General features: G+C 38.4%; 1 protein-coding gene across 2 annotated transcripts in view; it reads left to right on the top strand.

The window, feature by feature from the left end:
• MAPK8IP1 (mitogen-activated protein kinase 8 interacting protein 1) overlaps positions 1-20819 on the top strand; it is a 65953-nt gene that overhangs the window by 41397 nt on the left and 3737 nt on the right. For both annotated transcript variants that reach the window (XM_088145732.1, XM_088145733.1), the window contains exons 4-10: positions 7136-7217; positions 8194-9066; positions 10342-10417; positions 12911-13083; positions 13805-13914; positions 15675-15794; positions 17303-17373. In XM_088145732.1, coding sequence (XP_088001858.1) covers positions 7136-7217; positions 8194-9066; positions 10342-10417; positions 12911-13083; positions 13805-13914; positions 15675-15794; positions 17303-17373 — 1505 coding nt within the window. The remainder of the gene's footprint in view (positions 1-7135; positions 7218-8193; positions 9067-10341; positions 10418-12910; positions 13084-13804; positions 13915-15674; positions 15795-17302; positions 17374-20819) is intronic.

Raw genomic sequence — 20819 nt, 5'->3', positions numbered from 1 at the left:
TATACTTATCTAATGCAAATAGTATGCATATATATACACGCACAGATATATACATATAATTCAATTATATAACTATTCTTTTCCCTAATCTTCTGTATTTTGTATAAATGAGTCCCATATTTCAGTATACTTCTCTATACAAAATCTACGTCTACAGGCAATCTGCTCATAAGTGGCAAGCATAATCAGGTTTTCAGTCTATTGAGTGAATGAAGCCATACATTTATCTTTCCAGTGTTACAATATTAGTCTTTTAGCCATAGTAAGGGCATGGAGAATCCATTTACATTGTCCAGTTGTCAAATTCCATGTACTAGGTATGTAATTCAAGAGAATATTATCCTCCGAAAATTTTAGCTTTTGTTACACAGTCACATTTATATTGTCCACTACTTTCTCCCAAAACTTAGTAAGTATAGGACATTGTAAAAACATGTTTTAAAGAAGCATTATACTTGTTACATTTCCAACAAAATGCTGCCTTAGACAGTCCTTTTCTACACAAATGTAATGGAGTCCAATAAATTCTAAATATTATTTTTGTTTCATAAGTCGTAGTTTGAGGTCCATTGACACTCTTGCTATAGAAGTTAAGACACTTTCCCATTGTCTAGTTAATACAGAAACCTCTCATTCTTTATGCCACTCATCTCTTAACATCTACATGTCAAATTTATATATTGATAACAAATACCTATAAAAGCTAACAGTAGGTTAGTTGAAAGTATTTAAAGTACTGCTTCCCAGAAGACTGATTTAAAGAAACTGCAAAAAACAGGGAATGGTCTTAAAAGTTACACAAAATGTGTGAACGGTGTTTTCTGCTAAACAGTGTGGCATCAGAGAACGCTTTTAACTTTCCCTTCTCTGCTGTTTTATTGCCCCTTCTCCATCTGGGGCTGCGACTGTTTCGGGGCCTCATGCTGTAACTGTTCACGGGCTGCCCGTCTGTAAGACTGTTTCGGGGCCTCATGCTGTAACTGTTCACGGGCTGCCCGTCTGTAATCCTTTTATCTCCTTCTCCCTTATTTCATCTATGCAGCAGTGAGGAAGGTTCCACCACAGACTATTTTTAATTATATGCTGTTCTGGGATACAGCTTCATTTGCTAAATAAGATTTTCAATTGCTATGAAAATGCAAAGGAAGGCAGGTGCTGCTCTGTGAAGCAGATGGTGAAGACTGGGCTGGGTGGGTGGCACTGGGAACTGGTGTCAGTGTGCAATTGACAATGGAGAGTATTAAAGCTCAGGCAGAAAAACAGTCATGTGGAGAGCAAAAATGTTGCATATCAATATCTGAAATAGTAGTAGCTGAGGCTTAGGCTGTCAGTTCTAGAAAAGAGTGAAGCTGAACACATTCTCATGGTAGCGAGGGGCAACCTTTTCTGCTTCAGGATACATCTGGACTTTGGAGAGCATGTTGTGGGTATTCTGAAAAAGTGGCTGTCAAGGGGAGAGCTTGTAACCAGGCACAAAACCCCCATTTCTTAGAAGGCTAGATGGTGAACTTGGTCTCAGCTCCATCCCACCAGCGGGCTTGCTAATTCTTGTAGCTCACCACAGGCTTTTCTTTGGGCAGGTGGAGAAACATTTTCCAAATAGAGCACTGGCTGCAACTAGCCACCATTTTTATTTGTTAAGAATGTTGGTGAGGCCTATAGGAGGCCCAGAGCTATTTTTGGAGATTATATTGGAAGTGGAGATGAAGATTTAAAAGGCTAAGCAAAGATCCTGGCCCAAGTGATTGGGTACTTTCTTAGACACACCAAGAGTTGTTTATAACCAGCTGGACCAGAGGAATCATGCCATTATTATTGTTTTTAATTACATTTTTTTTTAAAAAGTAACTAGGGCTGGGAACTTATCTTTAGGTTATTGCAATAGTCTTCCAACCTGGAATTATTTTCATTAGTATAGACAGACCATGTGCTCCTTGCAAATTTCAGTAGGGAACCAACCTTTGTTCAGTTCAGAATAAGCTTTAATGTAAGCACCATCAAGAAAGCTTCCTACTGTCTATGGCTGGAGCTTCTAGTTTAAAAGAAAGAGAGAGAAAGAAACACAGTTATTGGGGGAAGTCACAAGCATACTTCAAGGCAGAGAAGTTAATCTTTTTCCTCATACTATTTTGCCCTATCCCATGGCCAAATTGTGGCTAGAAGAGATCTAGTTTCAAATCTTCACTTAGTTACAAAGCTCACTCAGTGACCTTAGGCCAGCTTTTCACACTCTCTCAGGCAACCTATCTCAAAAATCAGAAGAATATGTTTGCCACCTTTTGCCCTTTGATAGAAAATATCTGTAAATATACCCTTTACTACAATTGATGCTGCTATCAACAACAATAATTAAGCATCTGTCAAATTACTTTCAAAATCTCACCTCTTAAAATATATTGTGATAATTGGGTTTTGCAGCCAATTCTGGCATTCTGAGGAATATAACTACCTGATTCAAATATTTTGAAATATGAATTTAGCTAAAATTTTAATTATATGTTTATGGTTATTAGAAGGGGGAATGTACACATATCAAGGAAGAAGCAGTCCCATTTAGCTGAAGAATTTGTTTCTTGAGAAAGCTGCTTTGCTGGCTAGGATGAGCTCAGTGGTAGTAGATTACTGAAGATGGATGTGTAAACAATATTGAAATTCCCATTCAGTTGATGAAGTCATGGGGTAGTCTTAGGCAAGTTGTAAGCTTTAAGAACTTTGAGCAGCATTTTTATTATACAACTTCTCTGTGTGTGTGTGTGTGTGTGTGTGTGTGTGTATATCTGTGTAGTGCAGGAAGGGAAGCCACAATATATGATTTGAGATAGAGAGCTACAATGGTGTGATTATGAGTGAATGAGAAACTGATTTTCAGTGAAAACAGCAAAAAAGCAGTTTCCAGCTACAAAATTGCTGCATTTTAGAACAAGAAATTTCAGCCAGATCCTGGAGTATGGCAAGATACTTTTTGATAGTTTCAGTAGAAACGTCCTCTGTTTATATAAGCAGATATGTAATAGAATACACAAAAACCTTGTGTATCTCTGGAAACAACAGTATGTTTTAAAACAGTGCTGAAAAAGGCTGTAATTTTGAAGGTGCTTATGGGATAGGCAATATAGAGGAAGTTTGTCCTGTAGAAAGAATACTTTGGTCCCCTGGGTATATGATATTTTGCCACCCTGTGCTGGGAAAAACCAATAGAAATTAATAATTTCCCAGAAAAATAGAGATGATCATTTACTTCAGAGTCCTTTTTGTTGCATCATTGTCCTATGCCATTGTGGATGCTCTGATTTGCTGAGGAACTTGTGTACTTCTTAGCAAGATGAAAACATCTCTAGATTAAATTAGTATCCTTTTTGGTCTAGGTTTGCCTGTTCAGGAGCATCCATGGGTATAACTGGCTGCTTCCCCAGAATCAGAGGTAGGAGATTCCAGAGCAGTCAGCAGACCTCTTTCTAAGCTATTTCTGCTGTTCTACCATGTCAGACCAGCTATAATGCAGAAACAGAATCTGGGAATGAGTGCTAGAGGCTGTAAATAACTCTTTCAGGTTCATCATTTCTAGAAGGAGCAGAAGTCTATATCAGAGTTCCTGCAATCAATAACCCAAGCACAAGTATAAACTACCATCCCCCCCAGGTACAAATGGCAGAATCAAATCAAGCAAACACCCATTGACTGCTATAGCTTTTTTTTTTTTATTGACATTTGATTGATGCAGGTTCTGACACAATTGCAATATTTTTAGGCAGCATTTCCAGAATTCACTTGGCTGAATATTGCAAATGGGTCAAGACCATCAGACTGTGGTCCAGACAAAACGTCCTGGAATCGTCCTGGTCCAAATTGTTCCATCTCAAAATCAGTATCAGTGTGACATTTTCATTTATGAGATCTTTCATGGAATAATTTCTGTGTGTATACATATTTTACCAAATTAAATATCTGTGTCTGATTAAATATCGTATGCTTGCTTCATTTTAGAAATCTTGGCTTTCATTCACACCATTCTCTCAACAATCCATTCAGACAAAATAGATTGTGCTAGGTTATATATTGGTCATCCCAGAGACCAAGGGACAATTTTCATTATACATATGTTATTGTCTTCCATACTATATTACACATTAATATATCAATCAGTGTAACTCATATTCCATAAAGCCAGTTATGCAGTATCTATTTTAGCACACTATAATAAACTCCAACTGAAAGGTATGTTCATACTGAGTTTTAACCTAGCTACTACATTTTGGCTTGCAACGCAAACAAAAAGGTTGCATTGACCAGAATGCTCATTCTTGTTAGAGATGTAGTTCATTCATATTAAGTAATCAGGTCTTCAAATAAATAGAAAAAATATTTTCCATTCAATCTCCTATATTAAAATGCTTAAATTCTATTTGTTCCAAGCTCATTTCCAGTAACTTAATAAAATTGTAATTTGATATCTCATCCCCTGATATCCTTTATTTATGTATATATATCTTTTTACCAAATCTGTCTAATCTTTTGTTTCATAGATTATGCCTGGTGTTTAGCATCTCAGTATCATAAAAACAAAACCTATCAGGGACACTAAGGGCTTATTTGTACTGTCCAGTTGTCCTGTTGCCAGAATGGGCTAGTAACCATTTCTGGAGGGCAGAAACCAACAACACCACTCTTTAATAATCCCTCCTTCACTATCAAAGCGATCTCAGGGTATGTTTTTCTGCTCTACTTCCAAGGGGCACTTTTCTATATTGTATCACCTGAAGGCTCCTGTCTTTTGGGATAGTCTGCTTCAGTTTGTTGCAGGCTATCCCCAGCAGTTCCTTGGTTCCTTTGTAAAGGCAGGAACATTCTTCCAAATATAATCTATAATGCTTTTTAGAGCTCCTTCTACTCCAAATGCTAACATTTCCCTGTGCTTACAGAGTGACAGCGGTGTTCCGTTACATTGTTTTTCCAGTCATTCAAGGAAGAACAATTGTACCCTCAGCATAAGAGTTGTTGGGGAGCTGGGAATGAAATTCTTCTACCTGAGGTGACTGGAATAACAGTAAAAAGGGTTATAAAAAAGGGTTTAAAAAAAAACACAGGGAAAGAAAAAACAGATTTAAAACATTGCTGGGTTTCAAACCAACAACCTTCTATTACCAAGGCAAGAGTTACAGTATACTCGTTGTACTACTTTGGCACTCATGGTAAAGATACTCTAAAAAGCATTAGAAGGAAACAGGGCAACAAGAAAAGGATATTTACTTTTAATTTTCTTGTATTTGCTCATTGTACTTGCATGTATTTGCTTTTCAGTGCTTTAACTTTGTGTACAAATTCAGTTTAATTTAATGTGTGTGAGCATGTGCATGCGCACACACACACACACATGCCTCCAGGAAGGAAAGTGACTGGTCATTCACTTTCCTGGAAAAGAAAGGAGATGAGAGGCACAGATGTCCAACGGTAGCCTGCCATTCAGACTGAATACCTTGCAAGCTGTTGCAATAGTGTCTCCATCTGGACAAGATTTTCTTAAACCGGCTTAGAGTCAAGATGGCATGAAAGCGGACAGGAGCAGCTTAAATGCAAATGCAGATACGCCCTTAGTCAATTATGTTGACTGTGCATGGTCTGAAACTCTTTTGGTGAAACAAGGGTCTTTTGACACTCTATCACTTTATTGCAGTGAAGGAGAACTAAATTGCATCAAGTGACATAACCTACTTTTACAGTCATGTGAAAAAGAAAGTACACCCTCTTTGAGTTCTGTGTTTTTACATTATCAAGACGTAATAAAAATCATCTGGTCCTTAGCAGTTCTCAAAAGTGGGTAAATACAACCTCAGATGAACAATAACACATGACATATTACACCACGTCATCATTTATTTTACTAAAAGAAAGCCAAAATGGACCAGGGACAAGGCAGGAGCGGATAAGCTAAAACAGCCTCCATAAGTAATTCACTGAGATGTGCATAATACAAGACAGTCAGAAAAGTGAGGTGTATCAGAAGTGGATGAGATGGAAGGAAAGAACAATGAGCTTCAGCATTTTTACTATTATGCACAGAAGTTTGAGGGTAGGACTATTTATTTTGGAATGCAGATGCTATATACCTTTCAAAAGCATACATACTTCACAACTCTGTGTGTGTTTGCTGCTTCATTAAATTTCTTGTGTACCACAATTCCAGTTCATGGGATTCATGACTCTCATAAGAGGTTATCTATGTGCTTCCCACTCTTCATAACAAAGATTGGCAAGTGAGATATCACTGTATTCAATGTTTCCCTGCTCTATTTAACTGGTTATTGTTGGAGGCACGGGTGGGGAGGAGGATAGAAATACTGGATGTGATGCTGTAGCATGCTAGAATGCTGAAGACCCTTTGACCTGATGGTAAGATCTGTACAACTGTGGAGGTTGTGGGTTCTCCATCTCCAGAGGTTTCTCATGGATGGTTTAATTGGTCTGCTTGCACACAGCAGAGATTGGACTAGAGGTTGGACTAGATGCCTTGTGGTCCCTTCCAACTCTACAGTTGTATGATTCCATGAGGGAACATGGAAACTGAGTAGTGTCTGGTTGGGGTGGTGGTGGTAGTGCTCAGTTGTAACAGTCTGGTGCTTTCCTGTGTTGTTTTTTTTTTTCCTCCTCCTCCTCCTCCTCCTCCTCCTGGTTTTTTACTAGCTGCACTCTGTCTTTTGACTGATAGCATTTAGAGTCCTCCATCTGCAGCCTGAGTTAAATGAGAGACAACAGGGTAGGAGTTAAACATCTCTGTAATTCAGTTTCCCTTCATCAGAAAGCACTGACTGAAGAGGACCCAGAAAGATGAGGCTTAGCTTCATTGGTTTCTTTCTTCCTGTAGTCTGCTGCATCACCTCAGCGTTTCCCTTCTCCTGTTTTTATTCAGCCTCTGCTTGCAACGAGGCTGTCGGCCTGTGGGGCTGCAGATGCAGAGCAACAGATGGGCAAAGTGGTTGGGTCCCTCTGAATAGCCCTCTTTCCCACATCCACCCTGACAATAGCTGGCTGGGTGTGTGTGTGTGAGAGAGAGGCCAGTGTGGGAGGGGAGCGATGGACCCCTTTGTGCCATGAGCCACTTTCCCTTGCAGATACAAGCCCTCTTTGTTCTTTTCTTCAGGACACTCTGAATAACAACTCTCTGGGGAAAAAGCACAGTTGGCAGGAACGAGTGTCTCGGTCATCATCCCCTCTGAAAACGGGTGAGTTCATCTCTCAGCAGAGGCAGATTTTCTTCCTCCCTTCTGCCTGCTGGAACAGTCCCCAGTGCTTGGACCTCCTACTTATAATCTTCTAATGTCTTTTCACTTTGGCTGGCATCTTGCAAGGGATGCTGTAGTTTTATTAATTGACTACTTGGACTCAAGCCATTTAGGAGCTGGCTTTTTGTGCCTTGATTCCTTTAGGCCAGCATTTTTCTTTTTCCCTCTTTTTTTTTTTACATGAATCAAACTAACAGAACAGCACTTTGGGGAATGTGAAGTGTTGGAATGAGTATGGCATATTGGACTTGAATTCAGATGCCTTGTCAAACCTGAACCTGTCATTTTAGGTCTTAAGCACATCAGTCTCTTGATCTAAGGTTTTTCATAGTTTTGTCGTAAAGGGAAATTGCGAGTCATAGCCTTTTGACCTCCTTTAGTGGAAGGATAAAAATGGTGGAAACTTCATCGGTGTCATCTTGTGAGTTAGAGAGAGAGAGAGAGGAGCATCTATAGATATGCTCACACTTGCAATGTGTAAGTTGGCATAAGCACCTTTCAGTTCCCAGAAACAATTTCCTTTGCTATTGGTTCCAGTTGTAAGGCATTGTTCCAAACACTGGCCTTTCTAAGACAAAGATTTTATAACCATTTTGGATGGTGAGTGGAAACACTTGGGGGCTGGGGTACTCAATGCATTTGTTATTGACTGTGGTTATTTAGGTAGGTCAAAGTCAAAGTTGACTTGACTTTGATAGATGGATATTTTAATATTCAGCAGGCCACATAAGTAAGATTTTTCTCTTAACCCGCTGGATATACTGTGTGAAATATGTGGAGGTAGATCCAGTGGTTTCACCACTGCTTTGAATTAACTATGAGAGGTGTACCAAAACCCTGTTCTCTGTATCTTGTTAGTTAATTTATGTGTTCTCCTTGTTCTCCTCCCTTCTCCTTGTTTTTTACCTGCCTGTAGGTGAGCAGACACCGCCCCATGACCACATATGCCTGAGCGATGAGGTCACTCACCAAAATAGCACAGCCTCCACCAAAGATCGGGGTACATCTACAGAGAGCCCATGCCGGCGTACAGCTTCTACACAGATTGCATCGGCCTGCATGGCCTCCTCTCGGGCACCTGACAAGCAGCAGGCTGTCAACCGCCTCCCATCCCAGAACCCTACTGTGGTGGTAGTAACAAGAGGACCTGAAGCTTATCGGGATCGTATTCGCTATCAGACAGATGTGAGATTGGAAGCTACTGAGGAGATTTACCTAACACCAGTACAAAAGAATTTGGACCCTCTGGAGTCTGAGAAGCCATTCATGTCACAGTCCAGTGACAACCGGATGTCCATTAGCTCTGACATAGACACTTCTGGCTACCCACAACTGACAGGAAAACCCAATTCCTCCATCAGTGAGGAGGATGAAGTGCTGGATTACTTATCCTCACCTGACAAAATGAACACGCCACGGACTGTGTATAGCAGCAGTAATGGTGGCTATCGGCCTTGCCATAGTCTCCAGAGGGCATCAGTGAGCTCTGATACCAGTGCCCTCTCCTACGACTCAGTCAAATACACACTTGTGGTGGATGAGGATGTGCAGCTTGAACTTGTTAGTCTGAAACAGTGTTACTCAGGTTACAGTGACGAGAGTGATTCAGCCACCGTCTATGACAACTGTGTCTCCTCACCATATGAATCAGCCATTGGGGAGGAGTATGAAGAAGATGCCCTGAAACGTGATTCTGTTTGTCTCTCTGAGGATTCCACCCCTGAGGCAGACATCCACTTCTCCAAGAAGTTCCTCAATGTCTTCATGAGTGGCCGGTCACGTTCCTCCAGTGAGTTCTGGGCAAAGGCCATTTCCCTTAGGCACTAGAAAGAAGGGAGAAGGAGGGAGGGATTGAGAGCTTCATGTGAGGCAGAGGAAGCTTTCATTTGCCAAGGCTATGAATCCTGTTATACTGAGAGTTATGACAGGGTTGCTAGGTGCACAAAAGAAAGTTCCAGAAGAAGCAGCATCCTTAAGTTCCAAAGTGGCTTCACAAAACCTTATAGCAATTTGAATTTATAGAGTGAGAAAACAGCAAGGGTGTTTCAAGTTCTTTGGCCATCAGTACTGGTTGTCCAGCTCAGAAGAGAATGTTAACCATTCTTCTCAAGACTGGAATAGATCTGATTTTTTGCTGGCAATTTTTTTTTCTTACATTGCAATGACCCTTAAAATATCTGGACAACTTTGGGGAATTTAAAATGGATGTTCTTAACGTTTTAAGTCTCATTGCTGAAAAAGCCATAGATAGAATTAAGCAGATGGGGAGAGAGTTATGCACAGAACTTGTGGTGAAAGCTTTAAAGAGTTTTATTCCTTCTCTACAATGATAGTTTCTCTAGGTTTTTAGTATCCCCAAAATGAATAAATCTGATGACAAGTTAGAGGGCTGAGAAGAATTGAAAGTGATCATTATATAAGCACAATTGTTTTTTAGATGCACCCTTTTTTTTAATATCACCACACCTTCTGACCAAACAGAAGTTACAGAAACTTGGAATATTACAAATCAAATGCAGTAGGTTTACCACAGGTGACATCTATGGGGTCAAAAAAGTCAAGAAGATGGACACAACCCTATGATCAAAGCCCTGCCCCTTTTATATATGTGTTCATGTCACAGACGTGTACAAAGGGGCAGAGTATCAATGACATGGTCATGACTGCCATTTTTTGACACACCCACCCACCCTCATGGGTGCCCCTGAATTACAGGGAAAGAAATGTATCCATACTCCTGATACCATCAACAATTAAAAAAAAAAATCTGTCTCAATGTGTTGATCTCTTCCATTAGAAACTATGTGCTCAGTTAATTTATTCTCCTCACATAGATGTTCTCCAGTGGTCAAAATATATTAATCATTTTAGTCTGGGTTTTTTTTTTCCCTTCGCTCTCTAGTGGATTCCTGTTGGAAGTTAGTCTTCTCTACTTTTAATATTTTGTGCATTTAAAATAATTCCCAGGGATTTCTGATTAGCAAGACAGGTTCTGAATAATAGTTAACTTTATTGTTTGAAGAGGAGAATGATTAGGTGGCTGCAGCATTTTTCCTCTTTTCAGGTGCTGAATCCTTTGGGCTTTTCTCTTGCATGATCAATGGGGAGGAGCAAGAGCAGACCCACCGAGCTGTTTTCAGGTAAGTTTAGGGCAGAAAAAATCCTATAATCCCAGCTGATAGAATCTTCCTGCATATCCAGCCAGTGATGCCCTTCTTATCAAATGACCTGCTGGGTATTTTACTCACCATCTGAATTAGAAGGTAGCCTTTTGTATCCTTAAGCCCCCCCCCCCATTGCTTTAATATATATAAAATAAAAAAGTTAAAAACATAAAAATAATTTTAAAAATACACAGTGACAGTGACCAAAAAGAAAAAAAAAACAGATATGTGTAGTATAACAGATATATAGAAAATAAGTCAGCCTTTGAACAGCAGATTAAGCATGGGCCACACAGAATAATATATTGGTTGATCTTTTCCATACATTAATAAAGAGACACTGCATAAATGGAGCACATACCATCATTTCAAATTTTTCATACTTTCAGCTCTGCCACTGGCATCTATTTTGACCTCTATTTCTTCCTGGAATTTAAGTGAATCTTTCTAAAGTATGTAGTAGGCAAAACTAGAAAGTTATTATTTGACACCACTGACAACCTAGAAGGAACTGGGCTCTGATTTTAGCCAAAGACATTTGTTTTTCTCGGCATTAAAGGCTATAAGACATATTTGGATGATAATATTCAGAAGGAAGCTTAACTTTGATCCCTGTTTCTATGAGAAACTGACAGCAGATAATCCAAGCATGGGAATTGCAGATTTTTTTTTGTTTGTTTTTAATTTCATGGGCAAAAAGTGGCATTAATATTTTAAATCAGCTTATTGTTAATCAGTCCTTCAAAACAATTACAGTACTATGTTGCAGGAAAAAACTGGATTGTCTAAAATAATTAATTTGAACATATTTTGAATAAACAGTTTGGACTGGAAACTTTAGCCTCATCAAAACCCCACAAATTATTGTCATAATTGGATAAAGCTTTGGATAATTCTAAATCTACAATTTATTTTATAGACAACTGAGGAGCAAGATACTGTAGATTGGTAATCTGCAAGCAATTTGGAGTAATAAATTGGAATACCCCAAATTAACAAATCAATGTGATAAAATTTTAAAGAATGTTAAATATGAATTTTATGATCTTAAGATGTAATTAATCAACAAAATATTATTTTGTGTGTGTGTTTATTGGACATCCAAGAGGCTGTTTAGCAAGGTTTAGTTGTCAACTACACTATGTTGGAAATATAATATTTTGGTCACTGGCACATGTGAGCCTGTTCTACACTTTCCCATTTTGATTTAATTTTAATAATTTTATAAATACAGTGTTAGAAAGAGAAATAAGATTTAAAGATGTCAGTGTGATATTGAAATATAGTGAAAATTTGGATTTATCATGCATGGGATGTTGCCAAAAAACCCTGTCTGATGTAAAGAATTTGCTATAGCAGATCCATCTTGATCTCTACAATTATGTTGAACTTTGACTCCCGTGATATACAGCCATCATGGTCCATGGTCAATCTGAGTAAAATGCTCTCAGTGACCTGGACTGGAATCTGCAAATCTTAGGTTGGGATACCTTGTAAAACACAATCGATTTGGGGTCTTAATCCTTAATTAAAGTTCTTTAATTAAACATTTAAAATTCCATCTGACTTCCATTTAAGCACCACACTATAAGTTAAGTATAAGGATATGTCAACAATAAATTGTAGATACTAACAATTGCCAAAGAGTACATATAACACCATCTGTACTGGTAAGACTTGGAAATATGTTTCGCTAAATAAATATACAGTGATCATAATTTCTATTACATCTGTTTCTATTATCAAGAAATATTCCTTGCTGGCTGAGTATGGGGAACTCTTTAATTATGTATAGTTACAGACCACCTTAGCAATAGTTCTAAGTAGGTGTAAACAAATAAACAAACAAAAAGATCATTCCATCAATCTCTTATAATGTTTTGGTTCTTAGTACGTATAAGACTCCTTATTTGGACTCCCTGTTGTAGGCCTGAAACTCATTCCTTGTTCTGGGCAGCCTGTGCTTCCTGTTTTGTTTTGCTTTTCTTTGCTATCTTTTCCTCACTCTATGATGAACTACTGCATAAAAACAAAGTGAAGTCATATAATCTAAGTCTTGGAGGAAAATAATGTGGCCAGTCTAAGAGATGGCTGGCTAACATCACACATGCAATCTAACATGAGTAACAATGTAACATCACCAAAATAATTTATGCCGATAAGCAACCATTCAGAAAAAGAGAAAATCCAATTATTAAGCATCCTGCCCATGAAAATAGTCTTGAAATCCTCAATGCACAATTATTATAATGTTATACTTCTCATATGAGCAAGTGGTTGTGAAATCAACATCTGGAGATTTACAGTCTCTACTGTTTATAAGCCCTTTGCTCTAGAATATACGTCTTGACCAATGAAAGATCAGACTTTTATGGTGGATACAGGATTCCTATAGATCCTTTTAAAGATAAGGTTAATATTTTGTCTTTAGAGCTTTGGTTCACAAAATGTGAGTGATTTTCTCCTTAGGTTTGTGCCTCGTCATGAAGATGAATTGGAGTTGGAAGTGGATGACCCTTTATTGGTGGAAGTTCAGGCAGAAGATTATTGGTATGAAGCTTATAACATGAGGACTGGTGATCGGGGCATCTTCCCTGCTTACTATGCTATTGAGGTCACCAAGGAGCCAGATCACATGTCAGGTACTGATCCTGTTTATGGCTGCTACTCTGTCCTATTCTGTGATATTCAAGTCTGTTCAGACAGTTCATTCCCAGTGCATAATAGCAATGCCCTATATAATACGTTTTCCTAAGAAAACGTTATTAGACTAGTATTCAAAATTAGAATGGAAGAAAAAGGGCATGGTTGTAATTTCCACTTATATGAAGGCATTCAAATATACATAAATTGTGTCCCATTCCCCCACGGCTGCCATGGGCTGGAGTAAGGGGTGCTTTTTATTTACTGAACATACTGAACCTTTCCAAATCCTTCTTTCTGTAAGTCATCCCTAATGCAGCTTAATGTTACTTCATCTTGAACCTAATACCTCTGATCCAAAATTTGTTGCTAGTCACTTAGTTTATAACTGTCCATAGCTTTATGAAGTAGCCCTTCTCCATCATAGAAAGATTTAAACTCTTTAATGACCAAGGGCAGAAAATCATTCCTTTCCCATTCCCAACATGTCCTATGAAATGGCTTCTCATCAGGTTGGCTTTGAATCTCAGTTGCATCCAGGACTGAAGCACAGAGGGAGAAACCATATTGTTTCCAATGATGAAGAGAAAGCAGAGTTTTTCTGTGTTTACAGTATAGCCCAGGTGGATTACAGCTGGCATTGTGATGACCAAGAGCAGATGAACAGGTGGGATTGTATTTATTTCAGTATGATTCTTTTTGCTGTCTTTGATTTTTCAGATTCATGCAAAACCAGTGATTGGGTGGATCAATTCCGGGTGAAATTCCTTGGGTCAGTCCAGGTTCCTTATCACAAAGGCAATGATGTATTGTGTGCAGCTATGCAGAAGGTACACATTCTCAACTCTCCCCTCCCCCCATCTCCTCCTCAACTTCCTGACCCTTTATTTGAGTAAAGGCAAATACATTATTTATTTAGAAATTTTGCTCTTCAATACAGCAGTACTCAGAATGGTGAACAGCACCCTCCCCTCCAATATATAACTAAAAAAAAGTGGCAGGAAAAAAAGAATATAGCAACCGGTGAAACCAAATGGGCTTGTTAACCCTACATGCTTTGTCTAAACAAAGAAGACTTCAAATTCCATTTAAAAGAGGCAAGGTTCTGAGCAGGACATGTGTCTACAGAGAATTGGTTCTATTCTGGTTTCTCCATCAGGAAAATTCTTTTGCAGGAACCATCAGTTCAATGGGTGATGGAACTACCAGAGGATAAAAGGAAGGTGCTTATAGTAACAGATTTTCCCATTAATTTCCAGACTTAGACTGTAAGAATTTTAAAAGCAAGTATGGCCATCTTGAATATGGTCTAGAACCAAACTGGCGAGGAATGAAGCTCATGAAGGGTTAGTACTGCATGATTACCATGGTTATTACCAGAAAACAATCTGACTGTAATTCTATGGCAACTTCTGATAAAATATATTCCTAAAAATCGTGGTAGATTTGAAGAAGTAGCCTGGATTATTTTTTAAGATAAAATATCCTCATTTAAATTAGACATTTTCCACTCTACTACAGTAACATTGCCCATGATAAGCAACAATATTTTGTATTTAAGCAGTCTGACAGTATGCCATAAAATATTTTAAAAGCAAATAACTTAAATAAAACAGGAAAGGCCTCTAATATCAAAGAGCAGAATGTACCACAGAAAACTTGGTAGAGCAGTTTAAATAGTTTTTTAAAGGATCAAAAAGAGACATCTCCCACCCACCCCTGGTCTTCATATAGAATTAGTTCTACCACTGAGATATTGCTATACCAACAAGTGTATTTCCAGCCCCAAAAGCCTCAGATAATGAACAGAAATTCTGGACAGGTTCATATATATGTATGTATGTACTGAATAGATCCCAAAATCTGATCCTCTGTATTTCAGGTACCTAAGTTAATATATAATAATTTTTTTTTCACAAAACCAAAAAAATACAGAACAAAAACAAAATAAACATCAAGCCAGGAAAAAAAAAACCCAATTGTACAGTATGAGAGTAGTATTAGCTTTCAAATTGAGGAGCAAGTAAACATTACATAGAGTTAAAAGCCTGATAGAACAGAACAGTCCTTTTCCCATTTATGACAAATAAGATGATCTTTTTGCCCACTTAAGATAAAGCATACCTCCACTGGGATAGGACACAATAAGTTGGTTCTCCTATCATAACTGCCCTATCTCAAATAGCCACTAACTTAGTCTTTCAAGGTGGTGGGACATAATACAGGGCATCTGATAATGTTTGTAAATTATGGATCTGCTCCCACAATGATTTAAACAGGGTGGTAAAGGAAGAGTCACTATTGCCACACCATCTTTTTGTTTAAAGCAGCTGGTGGTGCAGAAGGTGGTTGGGCAAAGGCTGTACCACCTGAAGGTCAGAAACAGCGTTGGGTCGAAGAGCATGTTTAGACTGTGCCCTTTTCTTTCAGAGGGAATGCTGCTCAGTCCAAAGAAGAGAAGGTCAGGGCAGATGTTGGGAGAGTCTAGTCCTGTGTACACTGGAGACAAATTGATTTCTAAAGCAAAAGCAGAAGCATTAGGAAATACTGATGGTTTGTGGCAGTTGATCTTTTTTCTGTTTGGGTACAGATTGCCACTACACGTCGCCTCACCGTGCACTTTAACCCACCCTCGAGCTGTGTCCTGGAGATCAGCATGAGAGGAGTTAAGATTGCTGTGAAGAATGATGATGGAAGGGATCCCAGCAAAGTGAGTTTGACCGCATGTGAAGCTTTGCTCCCTGCACTGTCCATATATCCCTGGAGGTTCCATTCTTCAGGGCCTCATTATCTCATTTCCTGCAGGAGTTGACTGGTTAGTATAGTGGAGATAGAATAGTGTTCATGACCTGGAGTCCAAACATGAATGCTATGCTCCCTGCCTATAGGTATAATGATGGAATCGAAGGTCTGTTTGCTAAGCTCCAGTAATCTTTGCAGCTTTGCTAAATCTTTCTGCTACTATTTTAAGCAGCATTCTGCAGATCTTTATAGTAAGGCTCTTTTGATTAGCTTTTCTGCATAAGTAGTTTACATGGAGCTTTCAGGAAGAAGTAGTAAAGCCATGCAGAAATGGAAATGCTTGCCAGGGTCATTTATGGTCAGTAGAACCAGGAAAAGGGAGGGAGGGAAGGAGGAGCTGTTGTCAGTATGTTGCCCAACCTTTTTAATATTTCTTTTCTTAGAATACCCAAATATGAATTCCAGTTATTGTACATTGCTGTGCACACAAGCATACTAAATTCAGTTCAGTTTAATATAATAAGGACTTGGGCATTATTTTGATCATTATCCAAATTAGATGTATCTATAACTGTGAAGCCTGTTGTATTTATTTATTCATCAGGTACATGGACTTGTATGCTGTCTACTCTCTCAATTTTCATAAGGTAGAATTGTATTCATTGAGGTAAAAAGCCAACGTCTTTGTTATCACAAGGAAAAGTGATAGCCCATTCATTTGTCCAGCAAGCAAACTGATCCTATTGGCTGCAGATAATGCAGATTTTTTTTCCACCTATAATTGCAGTGAGAGTCCATGAAGGATGGTTGAAAGTTAGTTTGTTAGATTAATATCCTGCCTTTATTTTGTACAACTCAGGGGTAGTGTACATAAATGTTCCCTTCTGCTATTTTCCATATAGCAATTGCCATGTGAAGTAGGTTGGGCTGAAGGAAAGTGATTGATCCGAAGTCACCCAACCAGTTTCCATGCCTAGGGAGGACTAGAAATCACGGTATCTTGATTTCTGGTCTAGCACCTTTATAGGTAAACTTGCCCACATTAATGGGTATGAGTAATCCAAGGCCTACAAATTCTTCCAGATGAATTAACACAGAATGCAGGGCTAGGACCAAGCAAAAATGGTGTCTAGAATTATCACATTATTCTGTTACTGCTGCTGCCTTCTGTCTCATAAGCCTGAAATCTCCTTTTCAAATTCCCATGTCATATAGAAGCTTTTACTGGGAGTAGGAAACTTTGGAATCCAGCTTTCTCTTTCACAGTTAGTAAGCTTTTATGCAGGGCAAGCTATTGCAAATAGTTATACAGAGATTGTTCATCTTCCTAAGCATGTTCCTTAATTTTTAACTTAGATTTCATAAGCACATGAAGGAACTAAAAGCAATTAACTTGTTCTTTTGTTTAAGAAATGTATCATCACTATCCAAGTATTACATATTTGATAACTTGGGATTTTTTTTTACCTTTTGTAGGGGAATAAATGTAGCCACTTTTTCCAGTTGAAGAATATTTCATTTTGTGGATACCACCCAAAGAACAACAAGTAAGTCAGTCCCAGAATGTAGTGTAGCCTCCTTGTCATGCTCAGCATTAGAACTAAGGATCCTACCGATTTTTGCTTCAGTAACTCCATGTATTATTTGGCTCCAGATGTGAGATAATCTTAGAGGGTTGAGGCTTTTCTGAAGTGTAGTTGGTTGCATAACAAATTATTGCCCAGTAATCAACTTAACATATGCTAAATCTAGTTTGAAATACTGTAGGTAGAATAGGCACACATACATTACTGATCCTTATTCTGAACAAATTACCTATACTTGTTCTGTGGTGCTCATTATCTAGCTGTGAGTCCACTCTTGTTCTCCAAATTGCTCATCTGATAATGGCTTCCTTTCCCATTTCGTTGTGTGTGAGAGTGAGTAAATATGCACACAGATAGACAACTAATGGAGTGACACAGAGAAAGAGCTATGTAGTTCTGTAATGCCATCTGTATTAGCTCTGGCTTCTCTCATAGTCAGATCTAGACTCTGATTGAACCTTTGCATGGATCAACAGCATTTCTTACAAAAAGATTTCTCCACTATTGGTTTACACTTTTCTGAAGGAAGGCATGGTGAAAAAGCCAAACCTAAATTCTACAGGCTATGTTAACTATGTCTAATCTTTTATTTTGAGCAAAATTCAAAACAGAAGTTGACTTCTTAAACTCAGGTAGTTTTTGTTTGTTTGTTTGTTTGTTTGTTTAAAATAGTTGCCCATATTGTACCACAACCTCGGGGGACTCACAAAGCAATAAAACAACAACAACAACAACAAAAAACCCCGCGTAAATGATCAGAATAAAAACTCATGGTGCCTTAGGGCAACGCTCTCCCACACATCAGCATACCACCTTGCTAGGCTCCAGCCTCATCCTACCCCAAAGCCTGTGGGAAGAGTCAGCTCTTTACAGCCTTCCAGAAGGCAAGGAGGATGTGTGGATTATTTTGGGTGTATGTTAAATTATTTAAATCCACTCCAGTGTGGCTTCATGTTTGGTAGAGAGAAACAACCTTGAAGGCATACGGTAGGTGGATGACCTACACTCAATAATGAATGCATAGTCATTTGCAGGGTAGGGGATGTCAAAATGTGCAAGATGGTGGGAGTGATGTCCTGCTAGAAGCCATACCCCTTTTGCATGCCATATCGACACACTGACAAAAGGGACAGGGTTTGGATTGCAACCCCACACCTGCTATCTTATAGATTTTGACCCCCCACATATACTACTGAATAAATTTTTTCTGAATAGATGGTTAATTTTCATGATACTTGATCATTGTATTTTTCTAAATTGCTGAACTGTGTTTAATATCCAAAATATTAGAGTGATTTCAGTTTTGCCTGTTTTAGAAAGTTGAACTTGGTGGTTTATGCCCCACACTTCAGCCTGTGCGGTACTAAAAGATACCATCTCCTTAATCACATTTAACATCATTAAGAAACTGCTGGAAGAAGACATTTGAGTTGCAGTGTCACTAGTCTTCAAATGGCATAGAGCTCTATTAATTTTTCATCTACTAATCCCAGAGAATCTTCAGAAGTCCTGTAAAGGTGGTTAATGGGCAGACTGGGATGAAACTGAACAAACTGAGGCATAATCCAGAGAAGATGGAAGTTTGGGCTTGTTGCTCACTGTGGAATTACAGGTGTTCTACCAGTTTCCGTTGGTTCCTCATCTGTGATTCTGTCCTGGAAAAGCAGACGTAGGACTGCTCCTCATGGCTGTATTAACATGCTATTCTCCAGTTGTTGAGTCAAGAGAAAAATTTTCTGGCCTACATTGTGCTGCCTCAATGGCCGAGCCTAATTCTGCCTTAGAAATGAGGTTGGCAAGTGGTGGTATTGTTACATTTTGAATATTGGACAAGAAAAGCAATTGGTAGATTATTTGGACTTTGTTTCCCCTCTCACTGAGCCTCACTTACTGGTGGAAAAAACAAAGTTTGACTGCATTTCAAGTTGCCCAACTGGCAGATTGCAAGTGCAGAGGTGTGGAGCACCTGTCACTGTACAGTTAGACTATTTCTGAACATGAGTCTTGTGCTGTTTAAAGATAATCAGATCATATTATACCACTTTTGTACCAGCTAATTTGGTTGCTGGCGTTGTTGTTTCAACTGCTAGTATTGACTTCAAGTTGTAAATGCTGAGGAGATACTTGTCCATGTTGAAAGATAATATTTGAAGTTTCTTATTACTCTAATGCCTGGCTTTAAGGTGACCAAGCTTTAGAGGTAGAGCCTTCCTAATGGTAGCTCCTAATATAGAGAATTCCTTTCCAAGAGAGAATTTAGCTGGTTCTACAGGCAATTCTCATTATTTACAGACTCCATATATGCGAATTCACTTACTTGCAAAAATGTATTTGTAACCGCAAAATCAATACTCGTGCAGCCTTCGTGCTTAATCGTGGACATGTAGAGCAGCAAAACATTTGAATTGCCTGACATGCACATTCCCAGCTGAAGGTTCAGCATTCGCTAATTCGGTGTTCGCAGCAATTTTTCAGAACATAGCTACTGCAGATAATGAGAATAGCCTGTATTTGTGTCTGCAGTTAGAAAGATTTTTAAAATATTTTTTATTGGAATTTTACAATACCCAGAAAAATTTTTGAAATATTTGTTCTCTGTGGCTTTTAGATGAAAAGGTTTCATGGTATTTGCTGCTGTTAAATATTTAAAATGTATTTTAACTGTCTAATTTTAAAACTATTGATAAATTGATATTAAATTTTACAGTTTCATATTATAACTAGCTTTGGGAAGACCTCCGTCTTAAAGGTTCCTAAACAATAGAGTAAACAAAAACTAATGTATAAATAAGAATTTGGATTTGTTAGATGAAAAGAGTGAGTTTTATTGAATAATGAGTAAGGCTGCAGTCCTAAACACATATTGGGATGTTTGGTCCATCAGACCTTAAAGGCTATAATTCAGAAGAGATACAGATAAAAGTATTATCCATCTTTTCATATTGATTTCAATGAGACCGAGGTCCAAGAGCCTTTTCTACTCTCTGTTGTGCTACTTTTTTTCTCTAGGAGTTTTTGGGAGCTTCTTCCTTTTTAGCTCCTCTACCATCTAAAATAGCTTTGTTCAGCTTTGTTGTATAATTTCAAGGAATCTTGCTGGTTTCTTTACCTTCTTTGCTGTTCTAGGTTGGATTTTAATGGTTTTAACTGCGTTAAAATGGTTAGCCACTCTGAGCCCTACTTTGGTAAGTGGATATAAATTGGATCCAACTTTAAGATAAATCCATGGTGCAGACACGCTTGGAATACAGTACACAGTTCTGATTTTCCAGACACACAACTGAATTAGGAAATGTATAGAAAAAAGCATCCAAAACAATCAAGGAGTTGGAGCGGGCTTATTTATATATTTATTGCTAAATCTATTTATTGGGGAAATGTAATTTGTATCTTGCTTTTCCCACAAA

The sequence above is a fragment of the Python bivittatus genome, unplaced genomic scaffold (assembly GCF_059951505.1).
Source record: "Python bivittatus isolate LINGU-HERP-01145 unplaced genomic scaffold, Pbiv_v1 ctg000480_np1212, whole genome shotgun sequence".
NCBI classification, from domain to species: domain Eukaryota; kingdom Metazoa; phylum Chordata; class Lepidosauria; order Squamata; family Pythonidae; genus Python; species Python bivittatus.
Note: the sequence above shows the minus strand (reverse complement) of the source record. Positions and strands in the feature narration are given on the sequence as shown.